Raw genomic sequence first — 21300 nt, 5'->3', positions numbered from 1 at the left:
AGGAACAGGCTTGCTGACCCCTGATCCACACGGTCTGTTATCGGTTTATGGCACCTATTCACACCAAGAGAGGGCAAAGTGAAACCAGCTAGGTGAGGATTCATACCTTGATGCCATTCAAACTAACACTTGTTAGATCTCAGTGGCTCATAAATCCTCTCCCTGCTTAGGGTAGAGTCCCAACCTCAGACACATAACTCAAGTTAGAATTCTGCCCAAGTTCATCCAGGTGTTCCCCAGATGTCGTTGAAAGGTCTTGCCATCACAGTCCAGCCCTATTCTGGACACTGGAAGAGGTTCCTGAAGCACTAGAGCTTTTACTAGAGGATGGATGATGGTACTTCTCGTCAGAGAGAAATGTGAGTGGGGGTAAAAAATACATTTTTTGAAATGTTTCAGATGAACACAAGCCCTCAGACTTTGCAGCATCATTCAGAGATGACACTCTTGTGCCCCCGGCCAGTGGGACCAGGCAGGCTATCCTCACTCCATCGCAGTCCCTCCACCAACACTACCAGCAGTCCTGTCTGTTGTCACACACACCCCCTCCCTCCATATGTCTGCCCATTTACTCATTCCTGTGCATAACCACCATTCAAAGTGCTTAGCATCTCACAAAAAATACCTAATTCACCTTCTCCACTACATCCGGCATTGCAGGCCTATATACATGAAAATCCATATTTTGCAACACACACACACACAGGACATTCTGCAGCTCCTTGGGCTTCTCAGCAGTGTGCCTGGCTGTGTCAGTGGCTGGCTGGCTGGCTGGCAGGCAGGCCCCGCCCCTCCCAGGTCCTTAGTTGGAGCTGGCTCTGATTGGTTCCTCCAGCTCCATGGGGTTGGGAGTTGTATTGATCTGGAGGCTGCCATAGCAGGTCTTACACACACGAGTGGGCTCAAACAGCTGCTGGCTTGGCACAGGGATCTTCTGGTCGCAGCAGCTGGCACAGAACACATTCCCACAGTTCCTACAGGGTGGAGACAGAGGTAGCACAGGTTCAGCCTCACTCACAAAGGGGCTGTTTAGTCAGTGAGTAGGTATGAGACAAAAACCCAAGCATCATTTAAGAGGAAGACCCTTTTTATCAAAGGTGCCTGATCTTTATAACCATCATAACTTGTAACAGTGAGGCCCTGATAAGAAACAGTATCCTCATCGATACCAGTACAGAGCAATGGCAGTCTAACATCAGGGATCAATATTGTTTGGCAGGTCAGCAAATCACACAGCTCAACTTAATAATAATTCAATAAAATACAAATAAATGTATTATCTTCAAGTAACTAGTCATAAGGTAACTAATGCAGAGCTCATACCATGCATATACTTCGCAAGTAAGAACATGCTGGTCTCTCACGCACCACAATGGCAGCATTCACTTGACTGGCTGCATTTCATAGGGGAAATTCTACTTTCCAAGTGGTCCCGAGAGTATATATAAACACACTAAAATCCCCCTGCAACATTTATATCCAGCCTGGTCACATCATGTCTTAAAGCACTCAGCAGACTCCTGTAGCATGCTGAGGGGAGAGATGCAGGGGGCAGCACTGTGGCAGGAAGTGAACAGGCCTAGGTACAGAATAATGAGGTGCCATTGGGGGGAGGGGTACCATGCTCCTGCTGTTCTGTACCTTCTTAGACTAGCGGCTCAACACTTAGGTCACCGATTAGACGTTTCCAGGTGGAAGTATTGGTGAAGGGACTAAAATCCTCAACCTTCCACTACAGCACACTCACTAAATGCACCCATTGCACTGCCACGAAAAACAGGTGTTGTTAAATAATCTTTTCAGACATCTGCCTGCCACTCTCAGCTTCATGCTCATCCGTCCAACGGGACCAGAAATGAGCGGACCATCAGAGTCATGTGAGAGCCATCTGAGCTTCTTGAAGAGAATACTGCCAACAATGAGACCGAGTGGGGTAAAGCCATTCAGTATGGGGTGGGGGTGGGTTAGGATGAAGTCAACCAAAAAGGTGGAGCGATGCAGGATTAGAGGGAAGGTAGGTGAGAGGGGACAGCGGAGCAGTATCTCACCAGGCCTCTTGGACATGCTCCCTGTCACTGTGGAGGAGAGGGGGGAAGGGGGGGGGGGTAGAGAATGGAACAATTGCAAACATCAGAGATTGGCTCAGACCAGGCTCACAAGCCCTCTCATCTAGTCTGCACTGCAAGGACAGGCAACTTTTCTCCCTACCACACTCAGATAAAACCCCTACTTTCCCCATTCCATACCTAACAAACTCTACACTTTGTTATAGGCCACTCCCATTTTGGCTCTGATTCAAAAAAACTTTCCTTCACCATCGTCTTGACAACACCAGTAGCACAGAGAATGAAAAGGTCTGTCTTGAATGGCCTTGATTTGAATGATCGCATTCAAATAATCACTCAATTACACCATATAAGTCTGCAATCATCCCTACACAGTGTTACAATAAGATTGTCACGTTTACAGCTGGGTTCAAAGCCAAAATACCTTGTCACAGCTCCAGTTTGCCTAACAGAGAAAACACTCAACTTAGCTGCACCCATTCAGGCTACGATGAGGCATTGTGAGGATTGTGTGAACAAAAACGGTGCGGGGGAAACTAGTTTGCCGACTATGGATGAGCAAATGATGATTTTAAACAAGTAGGCCAAAAGCACTGATAAAGCATATTGATATGCGGCTTTTGGAGCAGCGTGGAAATGCATCTGGAGCGGCATCAAAATAGCAGTGGCAACATGTTGACGCTGCCCCCACATAACAGGAAGTAAAGGATAGCAGTGGCAACATGTTGACGCTGCCCCCACATAACAGGAAGTAAAGGATAGCAGTGGCAACATGTTGACGCTGCCCCCACATAACAGGAAGTAAAGGATAGCAGTGGCAACATGTTGACGCTGTCCCCACATAACAGGAAGTAAAGGATAGCAGTGGCAACATGTTGACGCTGTCCCCACATAACAGGAAGTAAAGGATAGCAGTGGCAACATGTTGACGCTGCCCCCACATAACAGGAAGTAAAGGATAGCAATGAGGAAATGAGAAAACCAAAGATGAAATTCATTCATCTGACCTATGAAGAAAAAACCCCGAAATCTTCTATAACAGAACGGTAATGATAGAATGACAACTTTCATTGTCATTTATCAGTGCCACCTGCGGGCATAATAAGGTAAATCACACCTGCAAACCAAAAAAGACCCAAATGGAACAAAAGCATGAAACTCAAAACAAACTGAAATCAACAATCTTGAACTGAGGTAGTGTCTCCTTAGCCAAGTCTCATTAGCTCAGATGTGATAGCAGTGTGTCTGAGGGCATCCAGGGCCTAGTTAAAACCATAGCAAGGATAAGAGCCTGTGGTTGGTTACCTGCAGTGATGCTTCCTGGTGGCGAGCCAGAACCTACTCTCACACCCGTAGCACTGAGCTGCCAAGTGGTCCGGGTACCAGCGGGTCACCTGCAACAGGCAGCCAAATTGATGTTCTCAGCTAGCATCTCTACAGCCACTATACTCCATCACTCAGCTTCCACTCCTTATACACGTCCCCTAGTATATCATCCAATTCGGCCAGGCAGCTTACCTCCGTGTCATTCTTATCCACCTGCTCCCAGCTGGCCTCGGAGAAGAGCTCCGTGCTGCAGCGCGACAGGCAGTTAGCGTCCAGGTTACACTCAGAGTCTGTCATTGAGGTCTGAGTGAGAGGGAATGAGACAACTCAGCATCTTTGTAATTTCACATCTTACTAAAAATAGTCATAATTAGGTGGTTCTCCTCTCAAATGTCTAGATCCTCAAAACTTCTCACAAATATAACAAAAAAAAACAACAAAAAAACTCATCAGCGTCGTCAGTCTGATCAAGTAGTTTGGGAAAATTCGGACTCAAATCAACTCTGTTACGGCAATTAACTGAAAAGTTCTCCCTCTGCAGGGCGAGCCTGGGTCTTACCACTTCGTCTCCGATGTCTCCGTTGATCCTGAGGGACGCTGCGTGGTGATGGCTCTCCAGGCGGCTCCACAGCTCCTGCACCTGCTTCTTTAGCATCTCCACCTCCATCTGGTGGCCTGCCTCAATCTGCCTCAGCCGCTGCTGGATGGTGTCCATGTGCAGCGTCAGCCCGTCGTCGTCCAGGTGACTGCGGGCCGGCTGTTCGGGGCTGGGCGTGGCGGCGCGGCGCCCCAGTAAGGTGTGGAGGCAGCGGTGCTGGGAGCAGCTGCCCCGGCGATGGAGGGTCAGGGAGCTGCAGGAGGCCAGGGAGACCTGGCGGCTCAGTTGGGCCCGCTCCCCATTCACCTTGGCCCAGTGAGGGCCACCACAGGGCTCCCCCTCTGAGCTCTCGCCATTACATAGACCATCCCTGCTGGGCTCAGCACTCAAAGACTGGAAGGCACTGACAGAGGGCCGCTTGTGTCCTCCATTTAAAGTCCTGGATGCCCCCTGCTCTGGCTCTGCCTCCCCGTTCACTCTCCTGAGACAGGAAAGTTGGCTCCTGCCTTCAGTGCGGGGCTGGGGGCCTGGGCAGATGGGTGCCTGCACTGGGGCCTCTGGCCTGCTGCAGACCTCTTCAGTCAGAGTCTCTGTGGAACTCTCCATGAGGGAAGACCTCTTGTCTGCCTGCACCAGGGCCTCTGAGTGGTGTCTGCTGGACTCAGGCTCTAGTGGGAGAAGATACACAGCTGTCTCTGGCTCCTCTGGTGTCCTCTCTCCAAAGCCATTGGTAAAAGTTCTAGGGGCAGCGGGGGCTGGCTGGGCTGTGCTGGGGGTAGGGTTGTGTTCTGGCTCCTCCTGGGCAGTACAGTTCTCCAGAACCTGCTCCACCAGCTCCTCTGACTCCCGCCTCTCTAGGGCCTCCTGCTCCTCTGGAACATCCGTGGACACATCGGTGGGTAGGGGGGGACTGGCTGGAGACACACCAGACTCTTCAGGCTCATCTGTGCCATTCCCTGGGTGATGACCATTAGTTATAGTAGTCTCAGCCCCATTGGTGTTAGCTTGTTTATCAGTCTCAGCATCACTTTCCTTGACCTCTTTCTCAGTCTCTGTTCCATTAGCATCGATCGGAGATCGAGCCACGGCAGCAGTAGCGTTAACCTCTCGCTGAGCCTCAGCACCAGCTTCCTCCTTCGTTGCCTCCTGGAGAATGTTCTCCATCTGTCCCTCTGCCACAGCTAGCTCAATGGACAGCTCTATCGCTTCTCCTGCTACTACTGACCCCTTGGAGGCTCCGTCTCTCAGCTCAGTCTGCTGGCCTTCAGGGCTGTCCTCCAGCTCAGAGTCGTCCATGCCTGCCTGAGGCCCTGCTGCTATAGGCTGGCCGTTAGCCCGCCCATCCTGTTCCTGAGCTCCCCCTGTGTCGGGCCCCACAGCAATGTTGAGCTCCAGAGAGCGCCGGTGGTCCTGCCACTTCTCATTCAGGCTCGGGTCACTGGAGCGCCGGTTTGGGGCCAGCGAGCTCCCCAGCTCACAGGCGCTGGGCAAGTTATCGAAGGAGCGGGTCTTCGGACGTCTTTCGAAGGAGGAAAGAGGTATTGAGTTGATTAGCATGTGGGGGAAAAAAACAGCCTTTCATCCCTAAACAATGGCTCAGTGTCTTTGAGGCCTCATGATTGAAGCTGAGGTTGGGTATATAATCAACTAATCACTACAGTGTGTTCAGGATTAAGACAAGTATGTCCACAAATGGGAAAAATATGGAGCGAAGCATAGCTCAAGTGATTGAGAAGATGTAAGATTAGCATTATAATTAAGCGATATCCCCATGAGCCGATCATCAAGGGAAAACTAGACAGTTAAGCTAGCACAGAAAATAAAATATGGAAGGCATCCAGCATTGTTTTTGAACCACGTCCTCACCACAGTTGTCGTCGATAACAATGGTCACAAAAACAAAACACTTTGTGGTATGTTGTAAACAGCCTTAACCCTTAGCCTACAATTTCTGCGGGCCCGCCGATATCGCCCTTCCGCATCTGCTGTGAAAGGTGGCAGAGCTAGAGCAGTGTTTGACAGATCACGAGACGTCCCGAAAATCGGTCTTCTCACGAGAACGTCTGTAGCGTCCGAAAGGTTTGGCCTACAAAACTAATATGACTATTATTATTCTTCAACGCGTCTCTATTGGCTAATAGCAGTAACGCTAAATTCAATGTTTCAAATATTTTTTTGATTCCTTAAAAAGGAGTCTTAAAATTCTAAATCAAATAGCTAAATGACCCTTGGTATGACCTTAAAACAATACACCCCCCCCCCAGTTTAGACAGGGCTTAGAATTTAGAGGATTAACTGACACTGACAAAAATCAAGAGAGATAAAATAAGCAGAGGACAAAACTCGGTGCATCTCCCAGACAAATCATTGAGCGAGTCAAAAGCAGTTAGGCCAGCTGAGCAGGTTATGTTGTGGGCATCTCAACCTGGGTCTACCTTATATCAGGGAGGAAATGGCCGAGTGGCAGGCTCACCTGCCCAGGGGTGTGTCTTCCGTGTTGGCACCTGGCACCACAGGATACGGTGCACACGACTCATCAGAGGGGGTGGTGGGGGAGGAGCTGGGCAGGTATACTGCCGTCCACAGCAACAGGTTACGCACGTGACACACAGGGTGGAGCACCTACAACAACAGCCACAACTTTAGATATAGAAGGGGCTTGTAAATAAATACATGTGACAGAAAACAATATTCACACTTGAGCAAGCAAGGCAAAAAGAAAGTACAACGGCAACTAAGTGGCCACAAAAACACAGTTTTAAATAGATAAAATGACATTGCTTATGTTTAGGACCGTGAACAGTTTAAGTAGACTAATATAAGTTATAGCACTCCAGGGTGTTCCCTAAAAGTCCCCCCATTGTATCTGAGGCATGGAGTGAATATTCCAATATGAAAGGGGTGAGCAAACAGAGCTCAGACATACAGTCTCGGAGTGGGAGGAGTAGAGCATGTTCCTCAAGATGCGGTTGGCTGGTCGCAGCAGTGACCACACGGAGCAAGTCCTTTCCCGAACGCGCCTGTCCTCTCTCTCCTTCCCACTGTTGCACAGGAAGGTGCCAAACAGACAGGAGTAGGAGTGCTGCACCATTTTCACCTGCACACACACATGTAGGGGCATGCTCAAATCCCAGGTATGATCATGATAGTTAAAGTAAAAATTCTATGCATCTCTGAGCCTAAAATATTACAGCACTCTCCATGGTAATTACAGATCCCGGTCTCACAGACAGATATAAAACAGTAACTCACTCCAATAAATGACTGTAATTCACACTAATCCAAATATAAACATTTGAGTTGCATCCAACTCTCAATTCTCAGATTCTAAATGACTAAGTGAGTTTGATTCCATTCTATTCAGGTCTCCTCACCAGAAAAGCCTCATTGAACTCAAAGGAGCATGGGAACTGTCTTTGCAGCTGGTGCACACAGTCCAGCCACTGCAGGAACACCGGGCAGCGCTCGTTCAGATCCTCCGAATTCTCCCCGTGGCCACAGCGGTCAGCAAACTTATGACCAAAGTCCAGCCACTCAGTCTCCACCAGCACCTGGAAACCCTGCAGAGAGCATATATCAACAGTTAGAGGTGCATTTGAATTCAAATAAAGACAATACAGGCAAATATGCATTTCGGCCAGCCACGTAAATGTGCCTCTGTTTATGTCTAATTCAGCGGTTCGCAAACTATGTGGGGTCGCTCGATATGAAAATGGAGTCGCAGGAGAATTTCCAAAATTGTGTGAGAAAAATGTTACCTACAAAAGAAAAAAAGAAGACTATAAAACATATCAAAACAAAGAAAGTTGCAGACTCCATGTATAAACTCCAGGCAATTGCATGGTTATTTACCAACGTTTCGGCATCCCTGTGCCTTCACTGTGTCAGCACCTCCACAGAAACTATTATTCTGGGTGTGTGCCAGCGCATGGTTTTTAATATACAAAAAAAGATATCATCATCTTTGTATCTCAAAAACCTTGTAATGTGGTTAACCTTAAAAATCTAAATCTAAAAATAAAATTAAACCAGAAAGTGCCCTTAGATCATAGGAAAAGGCCGCACTTCACTGTTTCCCACGGTGAATGGCTAACACATATGGAATCATGACATAACCAAATAAACTTATGGTAAAAGACCAAGTCCATATTATGGCAAAAATAGCTCAAACAAGATAAAGTAATGATTGACTGTCATTTCTCTTAAGACATGAAGGTCAGTCAATCAAAACAATTAAGAACTTTGAAAGTTTCAAGTGCAGTCACAAAAACCATCAAGCGTTATGATGAAACTTGCCAAGGAAGATTCAGAGTTAACTCTGCTGCAGATGATAAGTTGATTAGAGTTACCAGTCTCAGAAATTGCTGAGTAACATACACATCTCAACATCAACTATTCGGAGGAGACTGCGTGAAAGCAGGCCTTCATGGCCAAATTGCTGCAAAGAAACCAATACCGAAGGACACCAATAAGAAGAAGAGACCTACTTGGGCCAAGAAACACAAGCAATGGACATTAAACCGGGGGAAATCTGTCCTTTGGTCTGATGAGTCCAAATTTTAGATTTTTGGTTCTAACCGCCGTGTCTTTGTGAGACGCAGACTAGGTGAACGGATTATCTAAGCATGTGTGATTCCCACCGTGAAGCATGGAGGAAGAGGTGTGATGGTGTGGGGCTGCTTTGCTGGTGACACGGTCCATGGTTTATTTAGAATTCAAGGCACACTTAACCAGCATGGCTACCACAGCATTCTGCTGCGATACGCAATCCCATCTGATTTGCGCAGAGTGGAACTATCATTTATTTTTCAACAGGACAATGACCCAAAACACACCTCCAGGCTGTGTAAGGGCTATTTGACTAAGAAGGAGAGTGATGGAATGCTGCATCAGATGACTGAGCCTCCACAATCACCCGACCTCAACCCAATTGAGATGGTTTGGGATGAGTTGGACCTCAAAGTGAAGGAAAAGCAGCCACCAAGTGCTCAGCATATGTGGGAACTCCTTCAAGACTGTTGGAAAAAGCATTCCAGGTGAAGCTGGTTGAGAGAATGCCAAGTGTGTGCAAAGCTGTCATCAAAGGGTGGCTACTTTGAAGAACTTAAAATATATTTTGATTTGTGTAACACTTTTTTGGTTACTATATGATTCCCATATTCGTTATTTCATCGTTTTGATGTCTACACTATTATTCTACAATGTAGAAAATAGTAAAAATAAAGAAAACTCTTGAATGAGTAGGTGTGTCCAAACTTGACCGGTACTGTACATGTCGCAGGATGCTATTCACGAGCACATATTGTTCTGTCTCACAATTCCCGACTATGAAAGGGCACAGGGGATGTTCAGTGTGCCGAGCGGGTATATTGACGAAAAGCAGTTTCCATGGGATCGAATGGTGGGCTTTGCACAGATGCGGCTCCATCTATGGCGGGACAGCAGGCAGGCAGGCCTCTGCCCTCTAGTTATTAATGTCTCCCTCTGCCACATGGACGCATTGTATGATACGCTGAGAGCAACTAGCAGCAAGAGCTGAGCACAGACCTCAGATACACTGCAATAGGCAACTTTGATTGTAAACAACATCAAAACATATCCACTGCACGGACGCCTGTTTGCAAAACTATCAGAGCATGACAACGTTCTATTTCACACAGAGGCTCAGTGGTTATCAAGGGGGAGAGTTGCAAAGACTTTTCGCTTTGAGAGAAGGACTGTTGTCATTCACAATAGATGTTTAAAAATATATATTTTTTTTTAAAGGACTTTCTTAACTTTGTGTAATGAAAAGACGGTCTCCTTGCCTATGTAACAGACATATTTGGCAAACGGAACGCAAGCATGCATGGGAAATACAAAAACATTCTACAGATGAGTCACTCGATTCAGAGGAAAGAGTTCTTATTGGTGGAGATTCTTTCAAAAGTCAACCATGCTGTGCATGTTTCTAACAAAAAACAGCACCAAGTGCCTCACACGAGTGGTGACTGCTCACCACAGAGGCTTGGAAGAGCACTTTGGGACCTACTTCCCAATCCGTTTGACTGTGATCCTGGCTCAGCTGACATGCCGGTAAGTGAAATCCAACAGCTGATTGAGCTGTCATGTGACCGAATGCATTCACTGGTCGCTACGGATGAGTTTTGGTTCCTGCCTCAAAAGTGAATACCCTGCAGTCTCCCACTGAGCATTAATGCAGCATTCAAAACAACTGGGAAGTCTTAAAAAAAAAACTAGTTCCGACTGGGAAAAATAGTTTTGACCGGTCATCCAACTCAGAATTCCAACTCGGGCCTCTAGAAAGAGGTCCAACTTACCAACCTGAAGATCACGGACGCCATTATTAGACCTCGTATTTAACAGAGTTCCCAGTTGTCTTGAACGCACCGTAAAACTCATGGTACCCTTCACCAGCTTATATCTGTCAAACTGGATTCAATGCTCTCATCATTAAAAGCAAATATGGAACCAGGTTGGATGTGACAGCAGAGATGAGGTGCGCATCCTTCGACCACGCCCCCTGATGACTTTGAGAAGCTCCGATGCAGCATGCATCCAGCACACCCATCTCATCACTAGTGGCGAGATAAGACGTCAGACCGCTGGTCAAATGATTAAATCAACCTAAAACGATCCTATTCAAATCAAGCAACAGGGCCCAATGATCACCCCAGCCAGCCTACCTCAATGGTGCGGTAGTATGGGTCCAGCAGCAGCTTGGACAGGGCGGCGATCTGGGGCGTGCGGTCCCATCCGTCAGAGCAGTGCACCAAAACGGGCCTGTGGTCGCGGTCCACAGCGTTCACCACCAGCAGGGCCGCCTTCAGCAGCAGAGACAGGTGCTGCAGCCACTTGGTGCTCTCCAGAGCAGACAGCCAGCTACAGAGAGAATGGCATCATCTCCTGAATACACAGCTTCACTGTAGTGTACACAAACCACTCACATACACTCAGTCCCACCAAGCACTAAGCACTGACTTATAAACACCACTCCCCATCTTAGATAAAGACAAACTAAGGACCTGCTCCAAATGTAATGAGTAAAGAGGCTGTTATACAAACAAAACATAACAGGGTGTTTTCAAGCTGTCCCAAATGAAAAATATACATCTTTAATATGTCTGAATTCTGTTATGAAAAACTTTGGCCATTGTCTTGTCTGAGTAGTTTCAACAGTGTGCTCTTGCTTCAAGGGAGTCATTGTGATTCAATTACAAAACGGCGGGTGGAATCTCTGAGTTCAGATGGAAAGAGATTGTTTACTTTGGGGCTGGGCCAGCTCTCCCTAAACCAAAGCCAAATGTGTGGCCTAGGCCAAAACACAGCTGGAGTTACTACAGTTACGCCGCCACCATGACAACAAACTGGAGTGGGGTAGGGAGTTGCTGCTTGTGTAATACATTTTGGACTGTGAGCCCAATCTTAACGGAGCTCCACTGCAGTGCTAGGGGCAGAACTCACTTGGCCGGGTCGGGCATCTGGGTGCAGAGGAAACGCAGGGACTGGAAACTCTTGCGGATGGAGTGGATGTTGGCCATGCCCATGAACACCACCTCACAGTTGGGGTAGTACTCTGTATGGAGTAGGACATGGTGAGAGTCCGTTTGTGATTAAATAACACATCATTACTACCAAAACAACTACTTTAGTGCAGAAAATAGTGCGGATAGTGAGTTAGGACAGTTGCTCTGTTGGCATTAAGTTGACAATAACCTGCTTCCGTGCAAAACCATCGACCTCAGTCTACTGGAGCCACTGGCTCAGAGATGAGCCGTCTTACCTGGGCATTCACAGCCCCCTCCCTTGGCTCTGTTGGCCACAGCCGCTGCATAGGACCTGGCATCCAGGATCAACAGCTTTTGTGGCTGGATGGCCAGTGTCTCCACCTCCGAGCTGTTCGTCAGGGACGATTCTGACAAACCAAGAGAGACAACAAATTAAATCTCTGCATAGCTTATAACAGTCAGTATTATCAAATGACATTTATTTTTATGTGATATAAATCTGATTGAACATAAAACACCCCACATGACAGTGAACCTGCACTGAGTTATGTGGTCTGCTCTGTTCGAGTCAAAGGCCCCTCACTTTACCAGACAAGCCACATCGCTTAACCAAATGTCCACAGCAAAGCCACACAAACCGATTGGAAGGTGCTGCTTCAGCACTGTGGGAGGTACGTGTGCATGTTAAGGACTGACCGAAGTCTGTGTCGACGAGGTCATTGGTGCCGTTGATTTCATTGGTTCCGTTGGTGTAGGATCCGATGGCCAGGTGTTTACGGAGCTGCCATCTACAGCACAGGCCTTGGCGATGGACTGGACCAGGTGCTCGTCGTCTGCATTCCTCCAGCCCCACCAGCTGACCTCCGGCTGGCCGCAGCGGGCGATCACAGCCCCCGTGCTCTGGTGCCTGGAGGAGAGGAGAGGCATGGGACAGTCAGAAGACAAATAACTGAGAAAAAAAAGCACTGTGTGAAAAAACAACATGGAGCAACACTGATCCATTTGGCCTCCAGAGTCAATAACACCGTCTCCTGTGAGAGGATTGGGTCCACCCCAAAAATGACTTTTGCAAAGATAGAATACCCCCCCCCCCCTTACTCATGCAACAAACCTCAAGGTGAAAGGAGTTGTCCTTGCTTTGCATTGTATTCGCAGACAACCCCGTTCTTCCTCACTCACTACAAAGACCGACAGACCCACCTGAACACCACAGCCGGGAATCTCTTCCAGGAGCGGAAGGCTGCCACATTCTCCAGCTCCTTGTCTGTGATCCAGGCTGGCACCAGGAGCTGCTGCGGATAGCTAGAGCATAGCCTGCCAACGCCAGAGGAGAGAGGGACAGTGGTTAGAGCAGGAGCACAGGCTGTGTGATGCCTCTAATAAGCCCCTATCACCAGACACCTAATCCCGGGCTAGGCCCTTATCTACATGAGGCTGATTATCAGTGGAGGACAACAGCACAACCAGCCTTGTATCACACACAGAGCAGTGTATGCAGCAGGGGGACAGTAGACGGTCATCACGGCACTACCCTGGGCGGCCTGGTAATCAGATCAGCCCTGTAGGATGCAGGCTGTTAGCGGAGGCGGTTGGCTGCGCATACCTGAACTTGCTGTTGATGTCGGATATCCTCCAGGCGTTTTGAGTGTCAAAGCCCATCCTCTCCACCTCGTTCTTGAACCAGGAGGTCACATGCTCTCCTAACGGGCACACAGGGACACAGAGGACACGTGAGGACTTATGTCTGTCACCAATTGAGTAGAGGTCCGAGGACACCAGTATCACCGCCAGCGTACCTGGCCTGCACAGCTCCCCCTGCTGCTCCTTCTCCCCGGCGTACACGCCCACACACCAGGCATGGAAGGCGAAGGAGAAGAGGTCCTCCAGGAGAGACGGGGGCCGGACCGCAGCACTCAGCCGCTTCAGCCACACCTGACACTGCTCCAATGTAGAGAACTGACACCTGGTAGACAAGCAACACAATCATAGACCTAAACCAAGATTGTTTATTTGAGAGAGAGAGAGAAATAAAATAGCGTTTGCAACACGCATGCATCGTTTCAGTGGTCTTACCTGACGACCTTACAGTCCTTGCAGGTGACATGGAGCTGGAACATGTCACGACACTCCACAGTCTCTATGAGCTGCAGAGGGACCTGGTGAGAGAATAAGCACACAGACACAGGAACAGCAGAGTCACACAAACTCCAAACCAGCAGGCTGAATTTTTTCTCCCCGCTCACACAAAGAAGCTAGCTTCAGGGTCTAGGCCTAGATGTGCTCAACATCGGAACAATGGGCCATCCTAAAATAAGTTAGCAGAACTCACAATCACATGCTTGTGCAGCACCAACACCCACGAAATGTCTAAATTCAAAGCCAGTTAGTAGGCTGGTTAGTGTTTCGTGTCAACTGTGATAATGCCGATCATGCCGGGAGTGCTATAGGCTACACCGCTGTCACCACGAAATCAATCTGAGCACATGCTGCACCTTCACACCTACAGCTGCAAACGTAAGCCAGCGGCATTAGTTGTCAAACTGTATTTTCCAGGCGAAGGTTGTGTCATTTTCACATCTCCTCGAATACCGCCTTCTGATTTGATGTTCTTCCATCGTGTACTGATTCACTATGTAAAAGTGCTGGATCCTAGTGCAGTAAATTCCCTCACACTGTCAAATAAACACCCTCATCTGATCTAGGCAAATTACCGTCAAAACGACATTTGATTCATTCATGTTTTGAACTAGATGTTTGAGCAGATTTTGAAGTCTATAAAGAAAAATGCATACTTTTACTAAAAGTTTCACCCAAAGCACATTTTATTTTCTGTAGTGGCTCTGAGAGTGAAGCTAATGCTGTGTCACAACTCCAACACAGTCCAATGCCATGCAACGGGTTAACACACACGTCGCCATGATGTCATCCAGCCCAGTCTGGGCACCACACTGGGCATGCAGGGGCTGCTGGGTAGGCACTTACTGACACCTCACAACTCTCACTCTGTAGTTCAAAACAGGAGAAAAGAGAAACTGAATTAAAGCCGTGTCTCTGTTGAGCCTGTTGACTGTCCACAGATTCCTTAGTCTCACATTCCACAGCTCTGTTTTAATTCCTGCTCTGTAATCTACAGCTCCAATCTGGGCCACACAATGAAATCAACGGCCTGCCTCACTGAGTTCTCTCGCTCCATTCTTTGCGCCTCCCGCCCCCACTGGCAGATTTGTGAGCGATGAACCACAGCCATGTGACGCCAGCGCTTTACCATCCTATCCAAAGGGGTGTGAAGAGAACGCACACTCTGTTGCATGGAACACAGTGACAGTTCGCTATAATATAAAACACATGATTGACTGACTGCAACAATGGCATAAAACCAAATAGGTCGGCTACGTGGTAAGAGCTGGAACATTCTAGTGCAGATCAGTACACTGTTAGTGTGGATGTGACTGGAACACAAATAGATTGTGTGTGACATAGGCCTACATGTTTTGCATAACATACACTGTATCATGCTGATCCAAAAGGAGCAGTACCTGCACAACAAGGATGTTTATTACTATAGTACTATTATTACTAGTACTATTGCACTATTACTATGGTACCATTACTACAGTACTATTACAGTACCATGTCAGGATGGTGAGAGGAAGTAAAGCAGTGTCATTTGTTAGAAAAATGGAGGGAATTTACTATAAAAACAGCGTAATGATATGTTAATTTCGAAATCACCACACATTGGTGACAAATACAATCTCTATATAGCCAACATGGCAAAAGGGGGAAGAGGGTGAATGTGTTGTGCATCACTGACGGGATTGTCGCAACCATGGCAACGGCAAGTGGAAAGAGAAAAGCAAAGGACCGAGTGCAAAAGCAGACCTGCTAAGAACAGTCACGCGGCACCGCTGCCAATGACTATCTATCACCAAGTCCATCTAAATGCCCTCTCCAGACAGTCTGCCTGGCCACCACAACAGTAGTGGCATACTGTCACTGGCCCCAGCACGCAGTCTCCATTCATTAAAAAGTCTCCATACACAGACAGACTGGAGACAATAGGGTGTCACTGTCCTGGCCAGCTGCAGAGTTGCTTCAGACACTGTGAAATTAAACTGTGTGCTTTCCAACTCCCTAGCCTTCACTTAGTTAGTCAGCAGTACTTACGTTGACGATGGACTCTTTGAATTTGATGTGGAGGCGGTATCTGGACATGGCGATGATGGCATCCTCCGCTCTACCCACGTACTCTGTGAACTCGCCATGCAGCTCGGGAAAGGGCACCTGCCACCATGGGAGGGAAGATATCAAAGATCAAAGGGCACAGAAGCGTACCACTTGAAAAGGAGGTGCCATATAAAAACACAACTATGTGCAGACATGACCATTACACATACTTGACACACGTATAGAAATGACTTTGCGATAACTGGCATGATTTGTCATCGTGCTAACCAGCCCAGACATCTAGTGTTCTCACCTGCAGGCTCTCCTCCTCCAGGACTGGGGGCTTCCTGGGGAAGATCTGATTGGCCTGGATACATTCCATGCTCTCCTGCCCCTCCTCCTCCTGCCAATCAGAAAATGTGTAGTTGATGATGTGCAATATCATTACCCGTGTCTTGTAAAATAACTCAATAGTCCACTACTATCCCCATTCACTGGTTACAAGCACCTTCAACTGTAGCCATTCTCCAACCACTCCCAGATTTAACCTCAGTTTTCATACCTCTAATAGTAACTTCACTGAATAGGATTTCAAATAGCCAATGATGAAGCCAAAGGAAGATAGAGTGTTGATGCTAAAACAAACTCTCAATAAGTGTGTTGTCTTGAATCATCCCTGTGCAATCTCTCAATTCTCCACACACAAGTCCACTGCTAAGAGTGCCTCAACTCTGGCTGACAGCCTGGCATGACACTAAAGCGGGTCTGTGCAATCCAGTTCTGAGCCAGAAAACAGACACCGGCTACAGAGCACACTGCACCAAGTAGAACATATCATAAGTAATCTATTTACAACCAAGTGTGTTTAAAAACAATCAAGGCCCAAATTGAATTTGGGTGTCTAGATCCATTCAACTGCTATCCATTTGCAAACTGTCTGCCCCCTTCCATGTTACAGTGAGGAGCTCTTAGATGTTGCATACCTACTGCCCAATAGAAGGTCAGCATATCTTAGAAACCCACAGAGGGTTTATTTGATGGGAATGTGTGGCATGAACACAGAATCAGTTCAATTATTTTTTATTCAGGGACCAAACAGGGGGCTATAGTAGAAGGCTGTGCTCTGTTTCGTCAGCCGCACCCTGAAGCCCCTGAGCGGTTAGGTTAGGATCGTCTATGAGTCCAGTGACAGCATGATGGCACCAGTGCCAGGGACAAAGAGAGATTAGGGTGGTCCATAGACATGACAGAAAGGACAGGGGCTGCTACCTCAGCCCCACCAACCAACTGACCGCTGTCTGGGAGCCAAGCTGACAGTGACCCGCCTGCACGGCTGGGGTAACACTTTGCAGGGGCCAGCCAGGGGGCAAGCACAGGAACGCATAACAGACACAGGCAGACAGTAAAGTCTGAAAGGCACTTGACCTTCGGGCAAATAACTTGCCCCGCGCTATAGGGCTACTCTTAATGTCAATCCTGGCAGACACACACACACATACACCCGGTCAGAGACACACATACGGTCACACACACACACCGCCAGACACGCTCTTTAATGACTGACCAGGGTGTAATACTGCTCCATATCCCTCAAAGGCTTCCAGTCTAAATAAAAGATTCACTACCGAGGCATCAGACAGGGTGAAACTTTGACAGTGCGTCTGATGCAACCATCTGGCTACCAGTAAACACAGCTGATTAAAAAGGCTGACAATCAATTGAGAGTTCTGATTATGCAGACACATATAGACAGCAGCTATTTTGTACTGGTAGACAGAAAACACCATGATCAGGATGCACTTTACCATGGCCCCTGTGAAGGAGTGTGGGTCACTGGACAAGGAACACATGCCTTCCTCACTTGACCCCAAATCTCAGTCTGTAAACAGTGGAAGACAGGGAAAGAAAGGTGCTGTTAATGCTTTCCTACTTCATCTTAAATACCAGAACAATCTCATTTGATTTCTCCACAAACTGGAACCTAGTCTTTTCATTTAACGTGCATCTTATTCCAGTGACCACATGGATGAGAGTAATACCCCGCAGTCGCTGGATTTTGAGGGTAGGACACACAAACAGACATTCTGTGTCACGTGTGGAACATTTCATACAGACCAGAATGTTATTTTCAACATCACTTAAAAATGATAGGAAGCTCAACAAATTGCCTAGTGAGAACTGTGGTGTGCACCGGTTTTACAACTCACCAAAGAGAACTAGCAACAGATGAGGTGCTATCCTGATGATCCCGTTGTGAAAATGTGACTTAGACTGAAGACATTGAATTCTGTAGGAAAAGAGAGAATATCAAATTAGTTCTAAGGAATGAATAAAATGGTTAACTTGCTAACTCTTCTAAACATTGCAAACTGCTTACTTTTCACTGGAACATTCAATCTACAATAGACCCTTTCATTCCCTGGTAAACATAGCTGTGCTTGTGGTTATAGTAGATGTTTGTAGGTGAGAGACACCACAAACATCTGGGGAACGGAAAGACGAAATTTACCTAGTACACTTTAGCCACAGTTTACTATGCTCATCAATCAACACGAACATCAATGTTACAGTGAGACTCTTTAAATTAAAAATACACAAACTGTGCTATATTTCATGCACAGAGCATGACAAAAATAAGACTGCCAAACATTTCATATTCAGGTCTAGTCATAAAGCATTTGGTTAATGTGAATTAAAAAAAAAAAGAAGACATATTTTGCAAGAGACCTGTTCATGTCATCTTTAACTTGAAATAGAAACTGAAAAACTCTCCCAGATGGTGCTGTAGGTCTTGGCTGAAGACCAGGTCAAATACTACAAGGTCCCAAACCAACACAGAACCAACAAACCAACTGTAAGAGCATGGTGTCAGAACCAGCTGTGAAACAGAAATCCAGCTCTGCTAATTTCACATTATTTTACATTGCACCTTCATTGTCTCATCTCTGTTCAAGATATGCAACCTACCTGCAGGCCCACAAAATGCTTGTAAATGTCAGAACCTGCAGACTGAAACCTGATCAAGGGAAGACAGTTGATTGACAGGTTCAGGATCACACACACCCCCTCTGGAGCATGCCATTGAGTTTGATCTGTCTAGCAGTGACTAGACAAAATTCCCAGTGCACCCAATGCGCCCTTTCTGAAGCGTAGAACCTGAAACAACTTTTAATGAAGAAAAATATAAACACAACATGCAAGAATTTCTACAATTTTTCCAAGTTAGAGTTCATATAAGGAAATTAATTAATTTGCTGTAATTTAAAAAAAATAATTAGGTCCTAATCTATGGATTTTACATGACTGGGTGGGGCGCAGCCATGGGTGGGCCTAGGTCCGGCAGGCCCGGCCACTGGGGAGCCATGCCCGGGCCAATTAGTCCAAAGCTCTAACCACTAGGCTACCTGCCGCCCCAGTCAGGGATGGATTATCTTGACAAAGAATAAAACACTCACTAACAGGAATGTAAATACATTTGTGCAAAACATTTGAGATGAATAAACTTTTTGTACATCTGGAAGATTTATGTGATATTTTATTTCAGCTCATGAAACCAACGCTTTACATGTTGCGTTTACATATTTGTTCAGTGTAGATTGAGAAGACCTAGGCTCAGCCTAAAGGGATGTCATTCTGTCACTTTACTGAGCGCTATGTAGCAGTGCATGCTCCAGAGGCACCCTGCGCCTCCCTGCTGGCACTGACTGATAAAACGTATCTATGTCACACACACTGGCCTGCAGACACACACATCAGCATGTTTACCTCAGCGGGCTCGTGACCCATGACCTCTGCTCAGTCTGGCTCTGTGTTCAGAGTCACACAAGGCAGGCTAAGCCCCTTGGTCCTGTCATGTGACTTCTATGCATCTAATCTGAACCTGCAGCACTCAACCAAAGGCTTAAACCATCATCTCTCAAAGTGAATACTTCCACTCTCTGTGACATGAAGAGGATATGAGGTCCGGCGTGGCTCAGTTGTTAAGAGCATGGCACTTGTAACGCCAAGGTTGTGGATTCCCACAGGGGACCAGTACTAACAAATATGAAAATGGTTGCACTCACTCACTCTGGATGAGAGTGTCTGCTAAATTACCAAAATCATGAGGAAAGAGAGACAGGATCTGTGTAAGGTTATTGGGGGAAGTGAAGGTTGAGGAGTTGCATGTGCATAAATAGGTCTAGCTGTAATGCTGACACATAGTCCTCATTATCAAAATATATCTATCCAGCCGAATAAAATGTATTTATTTTAGAGTTAAGAGTATGTCCTGTGCCTGGCTTTAGCTGGGTAAATCACGAGTGATCTAGATCCCAATACTTGTACTAAAGGTTACGTATTAGTAATAATTAATCCAATCATAAACTTCCAGATAACGTTGTTGATGAAAGTTAGCATTTTGTCTTGACTGTTTTCTTTACAGAGCTTTAGCTAGCAAGGCAATGGGAATATATAAACGATCACCTGGCATAATGTTAGCTAGCTAGTGCAAACTATGTAACGTTCGCTAACGGCCTCAACTATAAGGCGAAAGAGCTGTCGAAAAACAGCCATTTCAACAAACATAATTAGATAGTTATCTAGCTAACTAGCCAACTCAAGATTAACATTAGTTCGCGAGAATAATCATAAACGTACGATTAGCTAACTAGCTGTTTTTTTAAACTCCGAATATCCATTCTGTCAGTGTCAGTCACTATCGTCGACGCACATCACGGCCCTAGGTAAACATTTACTACGGACCATTTTACCAGACTAGTCTGTAGTACTAGTTAGCCAATTCACGTTAACAATTTGCCATATTTTTCTCTGATCAATCATACCTAACGTATCAAACTGTTTACACCAGTTTTCTATCTTAGCTAACGCGTTAGCTAACTAAGCCCTAGTTAAACACATTCTATCGAAACAATACGTACGTAACCTAGCTAGCAGCTAACTAACGTTACGCTTTGATAATGATAGGTCGCTTTATGATTTTGATGTGTTGCTGTTTGGATACAAAGCAGCTTTGCTTCGTCTTCCCCTACAGTTAGTTACTCATCGTAGCTACTCAGTCAGCACTGGCAATTGCTAGCTATAGCTCTCTGTCTGCCTGGAACAGTTTTTGTTGTTGTTATGAGATGGAGGGCGGACCCCAAAACCGAGGCCTCTGTCAAAACACACCGAAGCAAGGAGACAACCGGCGTACTCACCATGTATAAAGCAATGAGAATGGAAATGCCAAATCATTCAATTTAAGATCCGTGCACCGGCTTTGCAATAAACTACACTTTAAGAAATACCTACAAGTCATATCCGAGGCCACTTTCAATCCGTCCGGTAGAAGAGCCAAGTCGCCATCGCCGCGATTCTTCAACCTCAGAGTGTCTGCCTCAACCCAATATTCTGCACGACGTGGACGCAACGTAATCACGTTTATTTGCATATGGGTGGGACACGCAAAATAACCACGCGAGGATGTAAACAAATAAATAAATACAAGGGAAATGTACACGTTTTTAAACCTAATTCTACGATCTTTGTTTACATATGCCTAAACTTTACATACATTGATAGTATGCCTTATACTACCAGAGAGAATGTAGAAAACCAGCCATAACCCATTTTCCTTGTCTTATTGCAGCGTTCACGT

The 21300-nt window shown here is 46.5% G+C and overlaps 1 protein-coding gene across 1 annotated transcript; it reads right to left on the bottom strand.

Annotated features, from left to right (window-relative positions):
* Positions 1 to 710: 710 nt before the first annotated feature.
* LOC115139924 (myotubularin-related protein 3-like) lies at positions 711 to 21044 on the bottom strand. The gene is given in 21 exon segments (XM_029677808.2): positions 711 to 974; positions 3372 to 3460; positions 3585 to 3695; positions 3952 to 5509; positions 6464 to 6612; positions 6917 to 7087; positions 7365 to 7550; positions 10677 to 10872; positions 11455 to 11566; positions 11774 to 11905; positions 12195 to 12275; positions 12278 to 12405; positions 12699 to 12812; positions 13102 to 13198; positions 13295 to 13461; positions 13572 to 13654; positions 15666 to 15782; positions 15979 to 16068; positions 17471 to 17544; positions 17873 to 17952; positions 20861 to 21044. Coding segments are annotated over 19 exon segments (3798 nt in total). The 5' UTR covers positions 17516 to 17544; positions 17873 to 17952; positions 20861 to 21044; the 3' UTR covers positions 711 to 802.
* Positions 21045 to 21300: the final 256 nt, after the last annotated feature.

The sequence above is a fragment of the Oncorhynchus nerka genome, linkage group LG13, assembly GCF_034236695.1.
Source record: "Oncorhynchus nerka isolate Pitt River linkage group LG13, Oner_Uvic_2.0, whole genome shotgun sequence".
Taxonomy (NCBI): Eukaryota; Metazoa; Chordata; class Actinopteri; order Salmoniformes; family Salmonidae; genus Oncorhynchus; species Oncorhynchus nerka.
Note: the sequence above shows the minus strand (reverse complement) of the source record. Positions and strands in the feature narration are given on the sequence as shown.